General features: G+C 46.9%; 1 protein-coding gene across 1 annotated transcript; it reads right to left on the bottom strand.

Moving 5' to 3' along the window:
• Positions 1 to 1,531: 1,531 nt before the first annotated feature.
• Paqr9 (progestin and adipoQ receptor family member 9) lies at positions 1,532 to 10,030 on the bottom strand. Its single transcript, XM_015994041.3, has one exon. The coding sequence runs from the start codon at positions 9,892 to 9,894 to the stop codon at positions 8,773 to 8,775; it is 1,122 nt and encodes a 373-aa protein (XP_015849527.2). The 5' UTR covers positions 9,895 to 10,030; the 3' UTR covers positions 1,532 to 8,772.
• Between the last annotated feature and the right edge of the window lie 11,840 nt (positions 10,031 to 21,870).

The following is a 21,870-nucleotide window of genomic DNA, read 5'->3' as shown; positions in this document are numbered from 1 at the left end:
CATGGGCAACCAGATGGAGTAGCCCTCTTAGGAGTGGCCTGAGACCAAGTTGGGAGGTGGCCAAATGTCTTACCCAGTGCATGATTCTTAACCTGAATGAAGGTGGTTCTGAGGGCTGAAGTGCCGAATGAGGAGAATCAGGATTTGGTGTTGTCTTTGGGAAGGGGCTATAAGAGTTGGAGCATCCATGTAGTAGTTGTGTGTACTGCAAAGAATTCTTGTGTGGAAGGGAGGGTATGTGCTAGCCAGGGGAGGCTGGGCTATGGCTGCTATTATTTTGGTATGTTAGTCTTCCTTCTTTCCTTTCTCCCTCCCTCCCTCCTTCCTTTCTCCTTCCTTCCTTCCTTCCTTCCTTCCTTCCTTCCTTCCTTCCTTCCTTCCTTCCTTCCTTCCTTCCTTCCTTCCTTCCTTTCTCCCTCCCTCCCTCCCTCCCTCCCTCCCTCCCTCCTTTCTTCCTCCCTTCAATGGGAACCCCAAGGTAGTAGCACACTGGCTTACCTGGCACCCACAGACACACACTCTCACCTTCCCGTAAGGCAGCCATGACTTCATACTCCACAATGATGGGCATTTGTGGTTTGCCTCTACCATATAGCACAGAGGGGGGATGAGATGGCTAGCAGTTAGTTTGTCTGCCTATCAGCCTTCCTGTGGGAAACTGTCTCTACCTCTCTGGTCATTCTAAAAAAGGCTCAAATGACAGACACCCATACTTTGTCTTTTAAAAAGACCATGTGACCTAAGGGAGGCCGATCAGCTACCTTACCAGGAATGTGCCTTGGGGATAGACATAACCAGGCTGGACAGCAGCTGAGGTTGGCTGGTCTGGCAGCAGTGCCCTAGGGAGCAACTCTGGACGAAAGCAGGTGTTCTCAGCTGGAATCGCCAGTACTGTCTGCCTCACCAATCCGCTCTCGTAGTCTGTGAACTGCCCCTGCTCCTTCTATAAACCTTCTTCCTTTCACTGAAAGGAAAAAGTTTGTCCCTAATAACCAAAAGTCTCCAACGGAGTCAGTGAGGTTTAAAGGCTTAGTGCTAAAATGCTTCGAGCTAAAAGACTTAAGTTGGGTCTTTCTTCTTAGTAGATAAAAAATACTGTAAATTCCCAACATCATCAGAGTTCAAGGACAGTGTTCACTGCCCGGTACCCATGGACCATGCACACCCCTTAAAATCAATGAGCTTGTATCACAGGCGATATGACCTCAAAGCACCTTAGGCATTTTCCTTTTTCGTTTAACAAACGTAAAAATAATCTACTAAGTATTTTTCAGGGCAACAATATTCTTCTGTCTGATTGTCGTATTTCCTTGTATTTATCAGTATTTTACATACTTTGCTGCTTTTTATTTTATTTTATTTTTTTGAGACAGTGACTTGCTAGGTATCTTGGGCTGGTCTGGAACTCACTATGTAGCCCAGGTTAGCTTCAGCCTCCTGATTACCGAGAGTTTTTCCATCTATCTTACTGTTAGTTTGGGAATACTTAGCTGAAGAATATGGTCTGAACATTAGCAGACACACACAAACATTTTACTGTGCTTACAAATCATTTATTCTTATTTCGTACATTTGTTTTCAGCAAAAATGCATAGTTATATCATTTTCACAGATTTTTTTTCCATATTCAAGACAGGAGGAAACACATGTCTCAGAAACTAAAATCATATCAGACCATACAACAGAAATGAAAGGCAGTTTGTTACATGCACAGAACCAACGAGAACAATGTCTGTTTTCTATAGATGAGGTTGCTTCACTTTTCTGGAAATTTGCAATTATGATGCAGTAAAGCTCTTCTGTCAGAATGGACTTGAATGGACCATGGACTTGAAACCATCTTAGAGTCCAGGCTGGAAGCGCTTCCGTCCTGAGGATGCCTCTCTAGCCAGCTAAGTCAGCTCTTTGGGTGAGGACTGGAGTCAGGGTGGCCTAAGAAGAATTAATTTAGCAAGCAGTGGAAAAAAGTTCTTTATGCCTACATTATTCTTTACCCTCCATTGTCACCATTAAATGAGATTTAAAAACAACATATGAAACCTTTCTATTTGGTCTGTTAAATCCCCTCTCTGCCTCTGCCCTCAAGAACATGAAGACAGACAGCCCTTCAGGCAATGCTCTCATAAGGCAGATGGTTGAATGCCTAAGTACACAGGGAATCCTTTTAAGAATCTGCTGTCTTCAAGGCTGGATTTGTGGAAAGTAAAGGCTTCAAAGGTGGTTGGAATGGGTTGGGGAAGGCTGAAATGAAGATTCAAGTTCAGAGCTGGCATGCGCCTAAGCAAAAGGAAAAGCCACCACAGAATCCTCCCCACAGCCCCCCAGATGGAAAGCTTTCCTGTCGATGCAGCAATAAACACATGGGGCTTATGTTTCATATAGAAGAAACAAGGGCCCAGGCTGAGCATTCTGCTGCTCTATGATTCGCTATGGTGACACTCCATCCACGTGAAATGTACCTCACGTCCTTATCGCCTGGGTGCTCAGTTGCTGGGTTAAGGTAATTTCCCTCATGACCCCAGAAAAGTAAACCAACGTGGCAGAGACAGGCCTTTGTAACTGAATCTTCTCAAGAGAGGGAGTTTAGTGAAGTTTCTAACCAGAATTTTAGGAAAGACTTTTAAGTTTAGCCTTGTTACACACCTAGAATCTATCTGATGCATTTTTTCTTTAAAAAATGCTTATCTTTTTCTAAACTACACAATATTTACAGTTTGAAAGACCCAAGAGGCCTTGATCATTTGGGTAGGAGCTCAGAATGATTAAATGCCCAGACACAGATGAGGCTTTTGAAAAAGCCCTGGTTCTTATCCATGTGCTAAGGCCTGATTTTTTTTTTTATAAACAAAATCGCTATTACAAACCTTTGGAATATAAAATTAAAACACATCTTTAAAAAATTTTCCCGCTAATTCTTTTTTTTTTCATCCAGCAAGTTAAAAAAGACTATCTTTTCTAAACAGACACAGAACCGAAAGAAGTGAGAGAAGCCGGTCTTCAGAAAGGGTTTATTTACACGGTGTCCTATCGGTGTGGTGGTAAGCCATGAGAAGCAGGGTCTTCATGACATGGCAGAAGAGCCAGCTGAAGACTGCTCCCAACTCTGCCTGAGTGCAAGTGTTTGTTGCGTATTTTGGGTGGAGCTGTAAGGCGTGGGGAAGGTGGCCTGCCACGTTTCCACATTCAAGAATAAATCTGCACACTCCAGACACTTCCTTGAGAGATGTCATGTTCAGAACAAAAAGCATTAACGCTTCCGAGTTACATTCAGAAGCATGGCACAGGGTGGGAGCAGGTCTTTCCGAAAGGTCAAAGAACTTGCTATCATTCTGCACCAAGTAGGTACTGGGTATTGTTGCGCACAGGTGTGTGTTTGGAGCTTTCAAAAGTCACACCCTGCCACCATTAGTAGCTAGCTAAATGGGCATTTTGGGCCCTGACCTATAACTAAACTATCCAGTTCTGCAGCTTGCTCAGATTGTGTAAGATGCTAAAATAAAACAAGGCAAATTTAAAAAAAAAAAAAGCCTACAAATTAGTGATAAATTCACAAACCAGAAAAGCAACACATTTGTTCTTTGGGGAATGACAACAGAAATTTATGTTAGGTTTTCTTAATTATTAAAGACTGGTAATCGTTTTGTAATTAAGAAAAAACTATTGGCAGTATCAGAGACCCCAACACTTCCGTAGGAAGGCTCGTGGCCCCTCATAAAGGAATATCCTGTATGTCAGGTCTCAGCCATTCAATGCTTCCTTTCTCAGGGTGTCTGAGCTCGTCTGCTTTTGTCTGGCAATGCATTCAACAAATACTGGCAATCCTTCAAGAAAATGACTCAAAAATGTGGCTCACAATTAGGCCTGATATGCCTTTCTGACCTATGCCCTAATTTTATGGAAACAAATTAAGCCATGGGATAAACGTACTACTCAAAATATCCCATGGCATTCAGTGCTGTAGTCAAAAGCTACAGGATGTTGTTAATATGCCAAATGGGATCCCTTGCCACCTGTTTGAGCCCTGACACCCTCGGCGTCCACATCCTTTTCTAGGGACAACATTTAAAACCAGGTAACACTCTCCACAGTTGAGCAGCTGCGCCATACTGGCTGCCTGAATTCTATCCTGCTCGATCTTCCCTATACCTTCTGCCAACCGTGTGTGCGTGAGTGTGTGCATGTGCGTGTGTGTGTGTGTGTGTGTGTGTGTGTGTGTGTGTGTGTATGTGTGTGCATGTATTTGATCATATATATGTATGTATATATGCTCCTCTCTTTTGACAAATGATTTCTTTTTTTTTTAAGATACTCTCTGAAAGTTACAACTACAGGATCGTAGACGAGGAAGGAAAAGGCTAGGGACTTCTTGGAGGTTGAAGCATTTAAACTCACACCCAGGAGGGGTCTCACTTTGACTTTACCACCTTATCTACGGAAGTCACTCCGTTACACCTCATTTTAGGCACTTTGAATGGACCCCTCTTCAGAACGGCATGGATGCTATAAACCTTCTCCAGCTCTTCATTAGCTCTGTCATTACTGTGATAATAAACTCCAAATTCTGTTTGTACACACACTCTTCTTATACCTGTACCGTAAATTCAAGTTTCAAGTTTTTTTTTTTTAAACTTTAGGCTAAGGAACAGAGAAAAAAAAGTGAAAAGATGCAGATAAATCACTGTGTTAATTAAAATAAGATTCTAGAATACTGATCTTATACCACTGGGAGAAAAAACCCAAATTTCTAACTCTGGTAATGTCTGTAATAGCATGGATGGATGCATGGATCCTTGCTTAAAGTCTTACATACAGTAGATAGATGTTCAATAATCACTAGAGAGATTACACCAAGACTAGATGGACATCAGTCACAGGACCCTAACAGAGTCAGCAATGGCAAAGCTAACAGATGAAGAACAAGATGATGAAAACCATTCCAGTGGCTGGTAACATTTTAAGGTTTTATAATCTAATTTTAAAGGTAGCCATCTCTTCTTTTGTTCTATTTCAAAATTAAATATTCAATTAGTGGGCTATATTTATCCAAGATTATACATACTATATCCAATTAGCATCTGTATGTTTGACCATGTAACATAGTCCTGCTGACTACCAGACACAACTGAGTGCAAGACTATCCCTGCCTTCTAATATCAGTGTGAAGACTGAATTCTGTCACTGTCAGCCAATGACAAAATCCTTAGAAAGTAACTTCTACCATACCTGTCTACCATAGCTTCATGCAGGTTAATTAGCTGGGGGATTTGGAGATTAAAAACAAAACAAACAAACAAACAAAAACCCCTGGCTTATTGGTGTTAGCCCTCAGATTCATCACCAAATCAGAAACATTTACTGATTTGACATTCTTAGTAATGGTTCCCATGCACTTCCAGGCGGGTTTATGAATGGAAGCGGATACAGTCCACTCTGGACAGTTAGGCAGCCCCACACTTTCTCCCTGGGTTATTTAGGGAACGTGTATGGCCAGTGGAAAAAGATCATGTTTATTTTTACAAGCCAGTCATGACATGAAGGAGCTGCACTTCCCTCTCTCTGGGAAGGTCACCTTCTTCACCTGAGTGGCCAGGGGGGTGGGAAGAAAGGCTCTCCCCCTAACCAACTAAACCTTAGCCAGTCAGCCCTGGGACCAACCCACAGAGCAGCGGGCACAGAGTCAGATAATCATTTCCCAGGCAGGACTCCGAGGGACTGCTGCTGGAGATGCCACCTAGATTATGACTAACACATGACAAGAAAATGGATTTCATAATGTGCTTCAAAATTTTACCGCCAGATAGATGATTATATGAAGATAGCGGAGTGGATTCTCATTCATAATTTGTCATATATTTCGAACTGTTAAATGCAATACAACAAAACTGAATGTAATGGGTGCAGCCAAAATGGAGATCGTGGAAAATTATTTTTTGAAGAGTTTCATTCTGATGGCTTACCTTACTCCTGTAATGTGTAACAAGCCTGGTTAGCTCCATGCACATGGAGCCTGAATAAATATTTGCTCTAAAATGCATTATCTACCTTAACAGAAATAGTATAATTCAGCCGGCAGCATGTAGTTAAGCCTCCCTGGTCTTCATTGGTGTGTGTGGTTCCTATTCGCAAACAGGAAGGGAAGCTGACACCCTGTTTTCAACTAGAATGTCCCATTGCCAATGCTAGTGGCACATGAAGAGGGGGAAAGGAAGCCGGAGAAAGGAAAAGCCAGGAGGTGAATCCTCCTTCTCCCTGGAGTATAAGGGGTGAGGAGGCCTTCCCTGGGAAAGCAGGTCATCTCACTGGCTTATGCATCATAATCACTTGAAAATGATACGGGTATGATTTTATCCTCAAGTGGCCTCTGCTTAAAGACAAAGACACCTAGCAAGAGGGGACCCTGAAGATCTCCAACCACAGCCTAAAGTGACAGATTTGGGTTTTAGTGCCTGTCCTTACAGTCACAGTTTCTTTCAGATGTCTCTCTCTTGAGAGTTCTTTAAAAGTGTGAGTTTGGGAGGAGGAGTCCCATTCAACAAAAACCACAACAAACCACATTCTACAAAACATTCCTAACCTGTTTCTCTAGTTTATGAATGAACATTCTTTGAGACTCTACAAGAGGCAACAGTGACATGTAAGTAAGTGTGTGTGGCTGTAGCCTGGTCTCCACAGTTACCCTTGAACACAGGTGCTGAATTAAGTCTCGCTGAGGATCGGTATGCGTGTTAAGCACGCATCAAAGGATGAGACGTTGACATTCATCAGGGGTTGTGCAAAGTGTATTTTAAATCCCATTAAGAAGCCTTAAATTCAACACACACACACAGGAATTTAACTTCGGTGTGCAAGTGAACACACACAGGGCATTGGTTCCTCCAGGGAATTGTGCCAAGATTCTCTATTTACAAATACAGTAGCAATTAAGAACAAAAACAAAACAGCTATCTTTCCAGGAGCACCATCCTACCAGTACTGAGGTAACTGTCCACGTACCCTATGAGCTTGCCTTAAATTACACCATGAAACCAAGACTCTCCCTTTCACCAACGTGGCTGGCTCTTAGCCAGAAGGACTTACCAAGAAAGTGTGAGGTATATTTAAATACACTACCTTGGTGGTTTGTGATGAAGAGTTGCCGTTTTTAATGACAGGTTGACATTTATAAGAGACATCTAACAACTGGCCAATAGGGTCACTGAAAGAGTCTGGGAGCATGCTCCTAATCTTTCGAGGTGACTGCCAATTGTTTCCATAGTCTGGACTCAAATGAGACTTTGGTGTTAACAACTGTAGTCTTAACTCAGAAATGCCAGCAATAAGTAACATGCTCCTAATTTTCATAATAGAACCGCCTCACGTAATCCTGGTTGCCTTTTAAGTTTTCAGCAAGGATACATGCATCACCATCCTCTCCTCCCACCCCTTGAGGCTGCACTAGGAACCTCAGCCACGTCAGAGGGCTGACTCGGGCAGAAGCCATGTGCTCTGTACACCTCTAAACTATTTCTGCTCCCACTATCAACCTAAAACCAAGTCCATCTTCCTTCTGTCCAACCAGGATTTGCAGAAAAGCAGAGAAAGAAGACGCTCTTCTCCCAGTACAAGAGGCGGTGTCTGAGGACCAGTCATTTGGGCATTTGCTTCAAAAGGCACATTTATTTCAGTGGCAACTTAAACAAGTAGAGAGGAAAGAATCAGATTAAAAAGAAAACAAACAGCCGGGCGGTGGTGGCGCACGCCTTTAATCCCAGCACTTGGGAGGCAGAGGCAGGCGGATCTCTGTGAGTTCAAGGCCAGCCTGGGCTACCAAGTGAGTTCCAGGAAAGGCACAAAGCTACACAGAGAAACCCTGTCTCGAAAAACCAAAAAAAAAAAAAAAGAAAACAAACAAAAACCCAGGGTGGGTTTTGTGGAATACATGAAAGTAAGTAGGAATTGGAGACCTCTACGAACCACTGGAGTCTCACCAATAGTCTAATCAGGGTCCCTAAGTAGTCATTCAGTTTTATCATGACACTCACAGGCCTTCAGAAAACACTGTTTAAAAATGTAGTCGAGAACTCTCAAGCAGCTTGTCCTAACGTCCAGTTCACGAGCGCAATGCAGAAGGCAGCAAAATCAGAACTATGTGATAAAGAAGACTCAAGTGCATCTCCCGGGCTTTGATAAATTATGAAAAAAAAATCATTGTATATATATATGTATATATTATCATTTAAATAACATCTGATAAACATTTTGAAATAATTAACTTGTGTTCACATTCCATGCATTGTCTAGCGGGTTAAGCCCTGGGTTTGTGTCTTTGTGCCCATTTCCCAACAAAGAAAGGTCCATTCTTTTGACAAATCCAAGCATTTCTGGACCGCAGAGGCAGCAGCCAGGGATCTGTGTTTATCCTCTTTACTGCATACCTGCCTTCACTAAGGGACACAGAAGACTGTTAAAAAAAAAAAAAAAAAAGCCAACTGCTTGGGGTTCTATCTGTGATTTTTCTTCATTGTCCTTGCAAAATCCCTGGATATCATAGACAATACCTAATTTTTCTTTCCAGAGGCCCTCTCTTCCTTCGACTTCATCCCTATTTCCCTCTTCCAAAGGCCAGTGGACTGGGATCCCCAACTAGCAGCGGACCTTTTTTTCCTCGTGGTCTGCAGCACCCTCCTCTAGCCAAGAAGGAAACAACGAGACTTGAAAACAAACCCAACAGCGAACAACAGAAACTCCACGCGAACAGGTGGGCAAACCACGGCCTCCTCCTGGGGCGGAGGCTCACTTTTTACTGCAGAATTCGGAGTTGTTCAGGAACTTCCGGATGACCAGGCCCAGGCAAACCACCAGCAGCAGCATGTAGCCGACGGTGCCGGAGAAGGTGGGCGCTGCCGGGGACGCCTGCAGGAACTGGCGCAGGCCCTCTTCCACGTAGTACACCTGGTCGTAGATGCTGAGGAAGGTGAAGATGTGGAAGAGCTGGTGGCTGTGGCCGATGATGTCGAAGAGCCCCGGCTGGATGCGCTCGGGGATCTTGCTCACGTTGAAGAAGGCCGCCACCACCAGCCAGAAGTAGCGGCGGTAGAAGTGCACGAAGAGCGTGGGGTTCTCGCCGCGCAGGTCGAAGAGCCAGCTCTCCAGCATAATGGGGCAGGCCATGCTGAGCGGCATGACGAAGACGAAGGTGCGCAGGGCGAACGGGTAGGAGCACCAGTCAGTGCGGCTCTTGCAGCAGGCCACGGTGCAGGCCACGGCCAGCACGAAGGCCACGGGCAGCACGAGCGCGCGGTAGACCGCGATGAGGCGGGTGCAGTCCACGTGCCAGCCCAGGCGCTGCTGCACGTACGGCGTCATGACCCTGGCGTCCAGCAGGCTCAGGCTGGGCAGCAGGTAGTAGTAGTAGGCCACGGTGCTGCCAAAGCCATAGTAGCTGATGGAAGCGTAGTCCAGGTAGAAGAAGGCGGCGCGCAGGCGCAGCGACAGGCAGCTGAACACGTGCGCCGTGCAGCTCATGGCGAAGGTCAGCAGCACTCCCGACGCATAGCACCACAGCGGCAGCAGCCAGGGGTGGTGGAAGGGCACGTCGCTGCCGCCCAGGAAGAACAGGCGGCAGAACTTGCTGAGGAACAGCAGCAGCGGGATGAAGTGCGTCCAGAAGTTGAGCGTCTCGTTGGTGGGCTTCAGCACCGAGGCCAGGCACTCCTGCGCGGTGCACGGCAGCCGCCGGTAGCCGGACAGGATGAAGCACTCCACGAAGTCGTCGGGCACCTCGTCCCAGCGCAGCAGCGGCTTGGCGGCGCTGGCCGGCGGGCTCCGGGGCGCGGAGGCGGGGGGCGAGCGCCGGGAGGTCGGGGCCGGCGGCCCCTTGGCGCCCGCGCCCCGCTGCTGCAGGCGCCGCGGCATGGTGCCCCGGGGCTGTGCTAGGGCGCGCGCAAGGCCACCGCCGCGGGTGCCGGCCGCCGTCGGAGCCTTTGTGCGCGCGCGCGCGCGCGGGACCGCGGTCGCAGGTTGGCGACGCGACCTCGGCTAGGGGAGCCGGCTGCACCGGGAGCTCCGCGCACCGGGAGGCAGCTGCGCGCGGCTTCCCGGCGGCGCCCTCGCCGCGCTCGCGTCTGTCAGCGCGCGGCCGGCCGCGCTGCGGTGGCGGCGGTGGCGCGGCTGACTGCGGCGGCGGCGGCGCGGCGGTGACTGGGCATCGTGCGCGCGGGGCGGGCGGCGGGAGGCGGGATGAGCGCGAGGCGCTGGCGGGGGAGGGCGGCGCCGCGCAGGGCGGGGGCCCCCGGGGTTAGGGTGTCTGCGCCGCGGCGGGGGATGGAGGTGTCCCCTGTCTCGCGTCGCCTACCATCCCCACCCCCCACCCCCCTTGGGCGGCAGCCGCTCGGGCCGCCGCGTTAATGATTGATGCGGGGACCGGAGGCTGGCCAGAGACGCGGCCGCCGGCGCCCCAAGGCGAGAGTGGACCAGGGGGTTCGAAAGCGCGACAGCCACGCCGGCGTTCTAGAGGACACTGGGGACCCGAGTTCGCGGGGGGTGGGGAGCCGGGCGGGGCGGGAGGGATGCGCTAACTGTAACCTGCCGAGGGGGTAGGGAGGGCCCTGCGATACCCGCTCCGAGACGGCGTCCGGATCCGAGCCATGCGGTTGTCAGGCATCTTGTGCTGCCTCTCTGCCCTGCTCTCACCCGTGTGAGTGTGCGTGTATGCGTGTGTGTGTGTGTGTGTGTGTGTATGTGTGTGTATGCGTGTGTGTGTGTGTGTTCGCGCGCGTGCGCGAGTGTTGCCCTCCCACTCAATCCACGGCAAGCTTTAGTTTTATCTCCTTTGCTCTGGCGGACCTATTCAGGTGCGTCACTATCCTCCTGTCGCTCTGTCTTTGTGGTGTCCAAAGGGACAGTCCCCAAACTGGTCTCCAGTTCAGCTCACCAACGTGGGAGCCCCAGCTCGCCCTTTTGTGTCTTTAACTAGGAATCAGATGAGGAGCTCAGGGGCGCTGCTCGACAACCGATTTTGAAGAACAATTTAAGACGATGATATGGGACGTTCGTTCAGCAAGCCTCTAAGGAGCAGAGGAATTTATTAAAAAGGGATTCCCAGGCGGAGCTGTTCAGGAGTCTCGGGAGGGCGTGGATGAGGAAAGACTATAGGTGCCTTCTAGAGGGAACTTGAAAAGGGAGTTGAGCCCTTTCCTAGAGACAAAGAGGCTATGGCTTGGATAAACCTATGCATAATTAACCAGGAGTACCTGGCAGGCTAGTTTGGGTTTCTTCAGGCAAGGGACCTGAAGAAAAGGAAACTTGAAGAGTTCAAAGGTTTGTGATGGGCTTCTAAGATGGGGTTTCCCGGTGGCGTTTAAATGTTCACCACGTCCCATCTCCCTGGGACATGCCTTCTAGGCACTAGGCGCTTTATAGCTTTAAAATATCTTAGATACTCACTACCCCATTTTGCAGGTAAGGAAATGAAGGCACCGTGACCACGTGAGCATGCCTAGATGATGAATCCGAACCCAGACAGGCTAACGTTTAGATGTCATGTATGAAACTAGAACACCCAGGAACCTCCTTCAGTCAGGAAGCGGGCCGATAGGAAGGACCATCCCGCTTAGGAAAAGGCTTTCAGTTTTCCTTTTAAAATGCATTTCATATTCATTGTAACAATGAAAGGCCACCTTCATCATTAAAGCAAATCCTGTAAGGAGGTTAAAGAAGATTTTCGTAGAGTCACAACACCAGTCTAAGTCATTATAACTAAACTGTCATTTCCTATTGTAAATGCTCAGAATTATTCAAGTCTTTTTTTGAAGTTTCAATCTTCTCTCTGAAATAGTTGCCACTGATTGATTTAACAACGCTTGCACAACTCGGTCAAAGGCACACGTTGGTCGTGTTTCTTTCTGACCTATCACACATTTCTGGTGAGTGGGGACTGCAAGGAATTAGGTTTGGCTGAAGTTATTTAGCGGGTATTTTTCTTTATTTCCTTTTCCCTTTTAGTACTTTTTCTTTTCTTTTTTAATGAGCTCTGTTTTCCTTTAACACATGGAAAGAGACCTGTTGTGGGATATTCGTACACTGTGTGAAGATGTGTTTGCCGTGATTGGTGTGATAAAAAGCTGAATGGACGTTATCTAGGCAGGAGGTTCCCAGGGAGAGAAAAGAAGAGGAGACGAACTAGATTCAGGGAGATGCCAACCAGACTCAGAACAAGTCAGACACACAGAATGGGAAAGAAAGGTAAAGAGCCATGAGGCAAAACGTAGATGAATGTAAATGGGTTAATTTAAGTTATAAGAGCTAGTGGGACAAGCCTAAACTAAGGTCGAGCTTTCACAATAAGAAGTCTCCTTGTCGTTATTTGGGAGCTGATTGGTGGGATAGAGAAAGACTGGTTACAAACTGCATTTGGCCTCGTGGTTTTTTACCTTTCTTTCCCATTCTTTATATCCAACTCGTTCTGAGTCCCGTTGGCCTCTCCCTGCACCTCGATTATCCCCTCCTCTTCCTTTCTCTCCCTGGGAAATCCCAACTATACCTCCTGCCTAGCTATTGGCCGTTCAGCTTTTTATTACACCGATCACAACAAATACATCTTCACACAGTGTACAAATTATTTCACAACAGAGACCCATGCTAGTTTGTAAAACCGATTAAGAGTCAGGCATTCAGTTCAGGTGGAAGAATGCTAAATCCGAACCCCAGGCAAATCAGAAAAACAAATTATTCATATTTTTCTTTGTTTCCCCACGAACAACCTAAGCTGTGGCCTGGAAAAAGGTGTTTATCATATTATAATTCCCACATTTGCAACCCTTTGGTTGCATAAGAAGCTCACTTACACTATTGGAAGAAATATCACATTTATTTCACAGATTTTTCTTTCACATGCACAACATTTGAGTTTTTGTTGTTGGTTTTGTTTTTTGTTTTTTTTTTTTTGAGACAGGCTCTCACTATGTAGCTCTGTCTGGCCTTGAACTAGCTATGTAGACCAGACTGGCCTTGAAATCATAGAGATTGACCATCTCTGCCTCTGAGTGCTGAGATTAAAGAGGAGGGCTACCACACTTCGTCAGAACTAGATTTTTTATAGAAATAAATGCAATGCCATCAGAGCAGGTGGACTGGCTGGGAGAAGAAGCGGGGTGGCGGTGGGGGAGGAAGAGAGGAAGGCACTACCAAAAAGAGGAAATGGGGTGAACATGAGCTAAGCACAGTGGTACACATTTATGAAAAGGTCACAATGGAACATTATTCTGCACGTTAAAAAATGCTTTAAGCAAAATAATTAGATGACTATAAATGATTGAGCAAAATCTCTACGTAGGTTAATTGTATATATCTTTCTGATTAAGGCTGATAGAATTGGCCTGGCATGATGGCACATGCCTTTAATCCCAGCACTTCGAACCCAGAGGCAGGTGCATCTCTGAGTTCGAGGCCAGCTTGGTCTACAAAGCAAGTTCCAGGATAGCCAGGGCTACACAGAGAAAAACGCTGTCTCAACTCTCCCTCCCCCCCCCAAAAAAAAAGAAAATGATATAATTGACTCTAATGAAATATAGTCTTTTACAAAGTTAGTGTTTTGTAAAGTCAAACAATGTTTTGTGACTTTCTTTCAGAAAGTCTTGTGACCACTGCCCTCCTTCCTTTCTTTCCTGTTCCTAACCCCACAGGAGGCACAAAAACCAACTGATGTAATGAGCAGGGTGACTATGAGCAAGGAACGTGATACACACGTATGAAAATGTATACAAATCCCAAGAAGTGCCTTTAAAACTATCAAAACAAGAAGCAGCGGGGTGTGCTGCAGGAGGGAAGTGGCATTCGCGAACGTTCTCTGGTTCAGAGTCCAGACAGCTGTCCTTGCTGCCTGACGGAGCTGTATAGAGAGGAACTAACGGAATAGCAAAGCTTATAATAGATGGTTTCATCATCAAACAGCAGCCATGCAAGTTTTCCTCAACTACTAACAATCAGTAGAGGTTCTCTAATTCTTTTTTGGTTTGTGTGCTTGCGTTTTCAAAACAGAGTTTCTCTGTGTAGCCCTGGCTGTCCTGGAACTTGCTTTGTAGACCAGGCTGGCCTTGAACTCATAGAGATCCACCTCTCTGCCTCCCTAGTGCTGGGATTAAAGGCATGTGCCACCAAATTTCTTAAATTTGAAATATGAAACCATTTTCCCAAGTCCTGCACTAGCTGGGTTTGGTGTTTGGCCTCTGGTAATCTAACTGCTGCTTGTCAGTGAGAAGCATGCTCCTATCACTAGGCTTGGCAATGCAGATATAAGCAGCAGGCCAGCCACCCCGTTCCAAGGGGTGCACCATAGATTAGGGAACCAGGCTCTTTGCAATGTTCTTGATGGCCAGTAACCATCAGGAATGACACTGGAAAAACAATGCTGGCATTCAAAGACAGAAACCAACAAGGTCTCCCAAGACTGGAAAATCGGCTTTAGTTGGTGAAAATACAGAAACTGTAAATCGGGTTGCTCTAAGTCTTGGGAATGAAACTGTCTATAACAGCTGTAACAAACTAGATGAATTCCTCTCCCAATATGATTTTCTTTGGTCATGTGTCTTTCTGTTGAAATAAAATGAAACAACAAAAAATATTCTTCAACAATTTCAACCTGCAGAAAAGCAAGCCCTTTTGTGATATACCTGTTTTCAGAGAGATCTTTCTTCTGTTCTGGGGTTTAAACCTAGGGACCTGCACATGCTAGGCAAGTGCTCTATCACAGAACTACGTTTCCAGCCCTTTTAAAACTTTTTATGTTGAGACACAGTCTTAATTAACCAGCCTGTCTTTGATCTCACTCTGTAAGCTCAGGTATGCCTTGAACTATCTATCCTCCTTCAGCTTCTGGAATAGCTGTAATTTCAGGACTACACCACCAGGACTGGGAGAACCAATTTTGTTGTTTAGTGTCATTGTAGTCCCAAACCAACCCACTAAGCAAAAAGCCACAGTGGACATGCTACTTTCCTGCCCTCGAGTCTGTGTGGGAATCCTCTCCAACATTCAGGCTAAGCAGAGATGTCCCATTCTCTCCAAAATACAAATAGCTTTGGTGTGTTTTCAGCCACTCTCTTCCAGGCCAGAGTCACAATAGAATAAGTGTCTGAGCTCCCCAATGGTGTGGAGAGTACCTGTGACAGCCTTTGGAGACAGCTCGGTGGGGAAGGCTGGATGGGCTGCAATCTAGAGGATTCATTAGTGGGCTAGAGCTGTTGCTTCTAAGTTGGCAAGAGGGTTATCTCTTGGGGGAAAGAAAGAAAGAAAGAAAAGCTGAGGAAGACTTATCGAGAATATGCTCCCCTTTCAGGGTCAATGCCATTCTTCAAGTTCCTTCCCCCTTTCCCTACGGGTGGTCTCCAAAGCAGGTGCACACAACAACTAATTAAGATGAAGAGTGTCCTAACGTTTGCAGAAATGGATCTCTTTATTTTCAGAGTACTGTGAGGATCTCATGATACACTTAGTATGCCATGAATGTGTAAATATGGTAGGGCATGGGGGAGGGCCACAGTCTGGGGTGTTTCTCCCAATCCTGCCCTTTGTGTTGTCTGCCCAGAGCCTGTGTTATCTTTCTACAAAGCCCTCATATGTATTTGTCACATTGAACCCAGTTCCCAGTTCCCCTCTGGGGAGAAGCCTACCATCGCCTGCTTTTTTTTTTTTTTTTTTTTTTTTTGCTTTTGGTACAGCCTGTTGGGTGGTTGCCATTTACTTAACTTGAGAAGCAGTCAAGTGTGGACCATAGATTACCAAGTTCCTCACTATTTATCTACAGGTCTTCTTAAAACATACTGCCTTGCGTACGGTAAGCACCCCAGCACATCACAACTGGGGGATGTTTTCCATGTTGTGTAGGCACGAGTTTAAGGTTAAGACTTAGAATCTCAGAGTAGGGACACTATTTAATAGTTACAGCCATGGTGGCTGGCTTCCCATCCATGGCAATTGTTTGGTTTCCTGATCTACTATATTCAGCTGCTGTGATGGGAGCTTCTTTACCTCCAGCTCTGATTCTCAGAACACCCTCTGCAAGTTGAATTCATCATCCCCTTCTTGAGATAGAAAACGAGAGGCTCAGAGAGCTTCAGCCACGGGCAGCAGAGCTGGAGTGAATCCTTATTCACCCCCTGCTCCTCATTCATGCCTCTGCAAGGCAGTGCCTCCTGAGAAATTGCTGCATGGTTAGCCTTGAACATTTTTGGTGGAGTGGCTTAATCACGTCCATTTAAATTTTTTCATCATTGTTATTAGAAAGCCTCTTTAATAATTAAATGAGCGCAGCTGATGATGGTGCATCTGGGTCTGAAGGTCAGCCATAAAGGTTGTTGACTATGGGTACCCATTGGATTTGGCTAGAGAACCCCCAAAAGAATGGTGCCCAACAAGGCATGTGTGCGTATGTGATGTGAAGGCTGAATACTGACCTGGCACATTTAATATAAAGAACGTCCTCCAGATGAATGAACTGTTGATCTCAGGGGATGGCCAGACCCAGTACAGCTGAGAGAGACAAGCAAAAGATTGTGATTTCACAGACGATCATTACATTTAGCACAATATAATTGACTGTAGCAATTGGTGGATATAGGAAGCAAAATTCCTATTCAGCTGAAATACCGTTGTGTACCTAACATCAAAGGGGAGGCACCTCAGTTATCGGGCTGTTTGGCCTTGGAATTCACTATCAGTTCCATTCAGTTTTAAAAATGCAACAGTAATCATTGTTACGGCTTCAGGATCTGTTGGAAATGTTTACGGTTATAATTGCCTCGGTGCCATTCACTAAAGAAAAGGGTATCACACTCTATATGTATCGATTTTTTGATCATGTACCAATAATCTCACATTCAATTTGGGCCCCATGTACAAACCACAAACATTTGGGGTCACGCTTGAGGCTCCTCTGCACACTTGGCATTTTTACACAGGGAACAAGAAACATCTTTTTTCTTTCTTTCTAGTAACCTTTTTTTTTTTTCCCCATGATCACTCACTGGTCTATGTCCTTGGAGCCATGTGCTGTCTCTCTGGAAAGTCTATGATCAAATAAATGCTAGAGGGTTTTAGTGTGTGTATGTGTGCATGTTCATGTGTGTGTGTGTATGCGTGTGTGTGTGTGTGTGTGTGTGTGTGTGTGTGTGTGTATGTGTGCATGTGTGTTGCTGATTTCATCTTTCTTCCTACCTCTACCTCCCAACTGCTAGGATTACACGTGGGTACCCTTGCAACAACATATATATTTTGTTTTGTTATAGTCTTTTTTTTTTTAAGGCAGGATTTTATGTAGCCCAGGCGGATTTCTTTTTTTTTTTTTTTTTTTTTTGAGACTGTGTTTCTCTGTGTCACAGCCCTGGCTGTCCTGGAACTTGATAGATCAGGCTGGCCTCAAACTCACAGAGATCCACCAGCCTGTGCCTCCCAAGTGTTGGGATCACAGGTATGTGCCACCACAGCACAGGCATGTGCCACCACACCCAACTATTTCGTTGCATCCTCAGCCCCTGCCTCGTCCTTCCAGCATCTTCCCGTCCCTCCTTCCTACTTCTCATTCTCCCTCCACCAAGTCTCAAGGCTGACTGTCCCAATCTCAGGCACACTTAGTTCCCTGTCCAGAGACGCTTCTGAATGCTGAGATGGGGTTATTTGCTGGATCCATATTGAGCATTTTTAGCATCCCTTGGCACTAATAAGCATCACTGTGCCCAAAGCCGGTGGTAGGAAGTCAGGGTGTGGAAGAGCAGAGGAATGATATGCAGCGCAGAATCCATCTTGTTTTCAGCGGTAGGGGAAGGGCCCCACCATGTTTAACACAACCGTTCTCAGATGACTTTCCTCGGTCCGCTATTTTAAAGTCAGGAAAATTTCAGTACCAACCTAAGTACCATTAAGCTTTGGATGCTTTTCTAAATGATGCGCTGATGGGGCTGGAGAGACGGTTTAATGGGTACAGGCACTTTCTGACAAGCCTGATGGCCTGAGTCCAGTCCCTGAAACCCACAGGACAGAAGGAGAGAACTGGCTCCTGCGGTTGTCCTGGGACCTCCACATGTGGGTCCGCCACACAACCAAGCGCCAAAATAAATAAATCTGAAAAATAAATAAATAAATAAAAGCCTTCACTCACCTCTGACCCTAACCTTAAGGCTGGGGCGAGGGTCTGCACCATGTAAACCTCAGACACCTGAATTGTCCACACTCACTCAAGAGAACTGTCGGTTCTGGAGAATTGGCGTCCTTTTCCTAGTGTCTGTCCACCTGTGCTGGACACACAAGCACCAGGCTCACTCACGTGTAATTAACAAGTGGATCTGGAAGCTGGCGAGCGGGCCTGCCTGTCTTTCCTACTTGACCTAGCATGAATGGCCATCTGTGCATTTTTCAGACTTCCTGATCGCACTAACCTTGTTTACAGAGGATGCTTGGGAGGGAAGAGGAGCAGGAATAGAATGGTTCCATGGGTTCCTAGTCTATCCTGGATTCCCAGCTCTAAAGAGTACTGGGAACCTTGAACATTTCAGAAAAGATACTCGGCAATGAACACATTTTATAGCCACTTAGGGGGAGACACCGGGCTGCCGGGCTGGTGGATGTAAACAGCACAATGCATTATGTTCTCAAATTACTTTTCAGTTTTGGCTACCAAAAATTTAATGTGGAGATACCGAAGCTGCATATTAAGGTTTTTTTTTCTTTTAGATTTGTTTTACTTTATGTGTATGAGTATTTTGCTTGCATGTATGCCTGTGTACCACATGTGTGCCTGGTGCCGTAGGGGGTCAGAGAGGTCATCGGAATCCCTGGAACTGGAGTTATGGATGGCTGTGGGCTGCCATATAGGTGATGGGAACCAAACCCATGTTCTCCGTAAGAACAAGTGCTCTCAGCTGCTGAGTTCTCCCTCCAGTCCCATTTTAAGGTATTTGAAACAAATCAGAAATAAAGTCTCACACAAAGAAAGGAAATCTCATGAGAAAAGAGAGTGAGAAATATCTGGTTTACTTGTTTTTTGTAATTAAAAACGTTAAATATACTATTATTTTACACTTATCGTGACCCCGTGACCCATGTTGACTCTGCTGTGGGGAAGACGGGTATTGAGTCCAGATACTGACAAGGGAGGGCTAAGTCAGGGAGGAGGGCGTTTCTCTGTGTGAACCGGATATGGAAACGGCCAGCCACAGCTTCCATACCGGGTGTCACTGTCATCAATGCTGACAGGATTCTCAAATCCTGCTGCCGCCTCTTTGCTGATGGTGTCCTGTGAATGGTTCATGGAGAGGGGACTGGGGCTTGGGGGACTTTGAATTCTGTCCCGTGTAGTTGGTAGTGCTTGGATTGAGAGGGGGAAAAAGGGATTTTGAAAGACTGGGATGGCCAATTTCCACTCTCCCTCCTCCTCATCTTTCTGGCTGTATCAGCCTTCCTGTGGTTCCTCTAGGTCACCAATGTGTGTCACTAGGAAGGGCTCCCTGTGGCTGTGCCCAAGCTGTCCCCTGCCCAGTGGCGGTGATGGGGGGGGGCTCTGATCTACAGAGTCAGCCATGCCCTGCCCAGTGGCGGTGATGGCGGGGGTGGGGTGGGGGGTGGGGTGGGGGGTGGGGTGGGAGGGGAGCTCTGATCTACAGAGTCAGCCATGCCCTGCCCAGTGGCGGCGGCAGGGGTCTGATCTACAGAGTCAGCCATGCTCTGCCACTAGGTCCTGAGCCAGGCATGTGCTCTCTGCTCTGGAGAGGAGGGGCTTCTCCTTAGTCCTCTGGTAGACTGTGAGCTGCCTCAGGGCCCTTGCACTGGTCACCCTCTACCTCTCTGCCTCACAGGCTCTTCTTCCAGTTTCTCCCCATTCAGTCTCTGCTGGGCGTCACCCATGCTTTCGCTATGGGGTGTGATACGTTTTTACCCACTTTCTTTCTGGTCTGATGAAATATAAGATCTATAAAGGCAGGAGCTTTGCACAGTGCTCTTTCTCCAGTACCTGGTGCACAGCGGGCAACCGATGAGCATCCATGAGCCGGTGAGGTTGCTCCGGAGGTCAAGGTACTTGTCATCAAGCTTAACCAGCTGAGTTTGATTCCCAAATGCTCAAGTGCGAGCATGCACACACACACACACACACCCCACACTGAAATACAGTTATTTAAGGCTCTTCCAAATGCTTCCTAAACCCAGAGCCTAGGCTCAGCTCGGAGTATTTGTATCGACAGTGGTCTGGCATAGTCTCCACAACCCAGACCTGCTAACCCAAAAATAGAAAACACAAAAGCTGTTGGCTGTGAACCTCAGAGACTAGGGCAGTGGTTTCTGCTCTTCATCCATCACTTGGGGACCTAGGGGGGGGGGAGGAAAACCAGAAAGCAATGCATGCCACATCCTCCACCCCCACTCAGCTGAGCTTCTAGAACAAGGCGTGTGGATGTGCTAGACTGGTGATTTATCTGGAAAGAAGCGACATAGAACATAGAACATGTTGGTAGAAAGAGTCGCAGGGTTTTAATTTGAATTTTAAAGGTCAGTTCGAACAAAGTAGTTTGTATCAAAGGGAATTCTTGAAATCTCTTCTATTAATAGCATCATTTAGCATCCCCACTGTTCAGCCGAGTCTCACTGTGTTCTCACCTTTCCAGAAATACAATAAATGTGAGTGCAGATACAGTGTCATATGAAAAATCTACACTCTTTGCCTTTGGTCTGAGCTTTTAGCATCAGCATCCTCCTCAAGAAAAGCTGGCTTTAAACACTAGGAGTTTCAAATGTGGAATGGGCCTCTAAGATCACGGTGCAATGATGTTGGGCCCTGGTAAAGCACAGCCAAGCATGCAGACACAGAGGGAAACTTGGGCTTACGTGGAAGCCATGTGCGCCTCTTGCACTGACAGTTGGCGTGGCCTGCTGCGGGTATGCACACTTGGCCCAGTGGCAAAACCCTGTTTGGGAAAGGGTTCGAGGGAGCAGCCAGACCTCAGTTGCAAGCAGGTTTGCGGAGTGTGTTCTTCTCTGATGCTGATAGACATAGTGCTTTCTTCGGGGGCCAGGTGACCTGACAGCCTCCCCAGGAGCACCGATGCTGAAAGTGAGTCCCCAAGTTCCGTGCTGGAGCCCAGACGAGCTCAGGAAGAAAACAGGCTCTGAGAAATGAAACTCTGAAAGGTGGTGCGCGGAAGATCTGAGCTCTGCACCGACCACAGACAAGTAAGGGAGGATTAGGCTTCGTTGAGGCTGGATTCCCTCTCTCCTGGTGTGGCAGCAATAAATGTAGATAGTCTTGTATTTGTAAGAGCTTGCATCTGTGCGTTTTAGTGTGGTGACATGGAGAGGTCGCCGCTGGTGACAGCTCCTGGGCAAAGAACAGTTTATGCCTCGTGGCCTGACCTTTTCAGAAGCCTTGTTCCTAAGGTCATGGGTCCTCTCTGTGTTCTGCATGTTTACTGTTGTGGCAGAGCCCATGATGATAATATTTAGTCTTGATTGCAGAATGTATTCTCTCCTTTCATCTGTAAGTTCAACCTCCCAATGTAGGCGAGTCTAACTTCCTGTGGACCAGTCCTGCAGCTCGGTCATAAACATTTCACAGTACTTTCCCCAGCCCAGAGCTGCCTGGTGAACAGGTATGGCAGAGGAGAGAGGAGTCCTGTGCTTGCTTCTGCATGTGATGGCTGGGGAACCACACTTAATCCTTTCTTCTCTTCATAAATGACTGACAGCCTGCATGTGTGTCGAGCAGGGAACCAAGACAGCATGGCAGTGGTCCCTGGGTGCAGCTGAGGTAGCCTGCCTCCTCAGCCTCTTCCATTCCTTTCTGCTGGGCAGCTCCCTCACACAGTCTGGAGGTCTGAAGGGTGAACTCAAGCTGCACTTCTGGCCATCATC

The sequence above is a fragment of the Peromyscus maniculatus genome, chromosome 7, assembly GCF_049852395.1.
Source record: "Peromyscus maniculatus bairdii isolate BWxNUB_F1_BW_parent chromosome 7, HU_Pman_BW_mat_3.1, whole genome shotgun sequence".
Classification (NCBI taxonomy): Eukaryota; Metazoa; Chordata; class Mammalia; order Rodentia; family Cricetidae; genus Peromyscus; species Peromyscus maniculatus.
Note: the sequence above shows the minus strand (reverse complement) of the source record. Positions and strands in the feature narration are given on the sequence as shown.

Coding starts and splice junctions, on each gene's coding strand:
- Paqr9 (XM_015994041.3), bottom strand. CDS start 9,894: ATGCCGCGGCGCCTGCAGCAGCGGGGCGCGGGCGCCAAGGGGCCGCCG.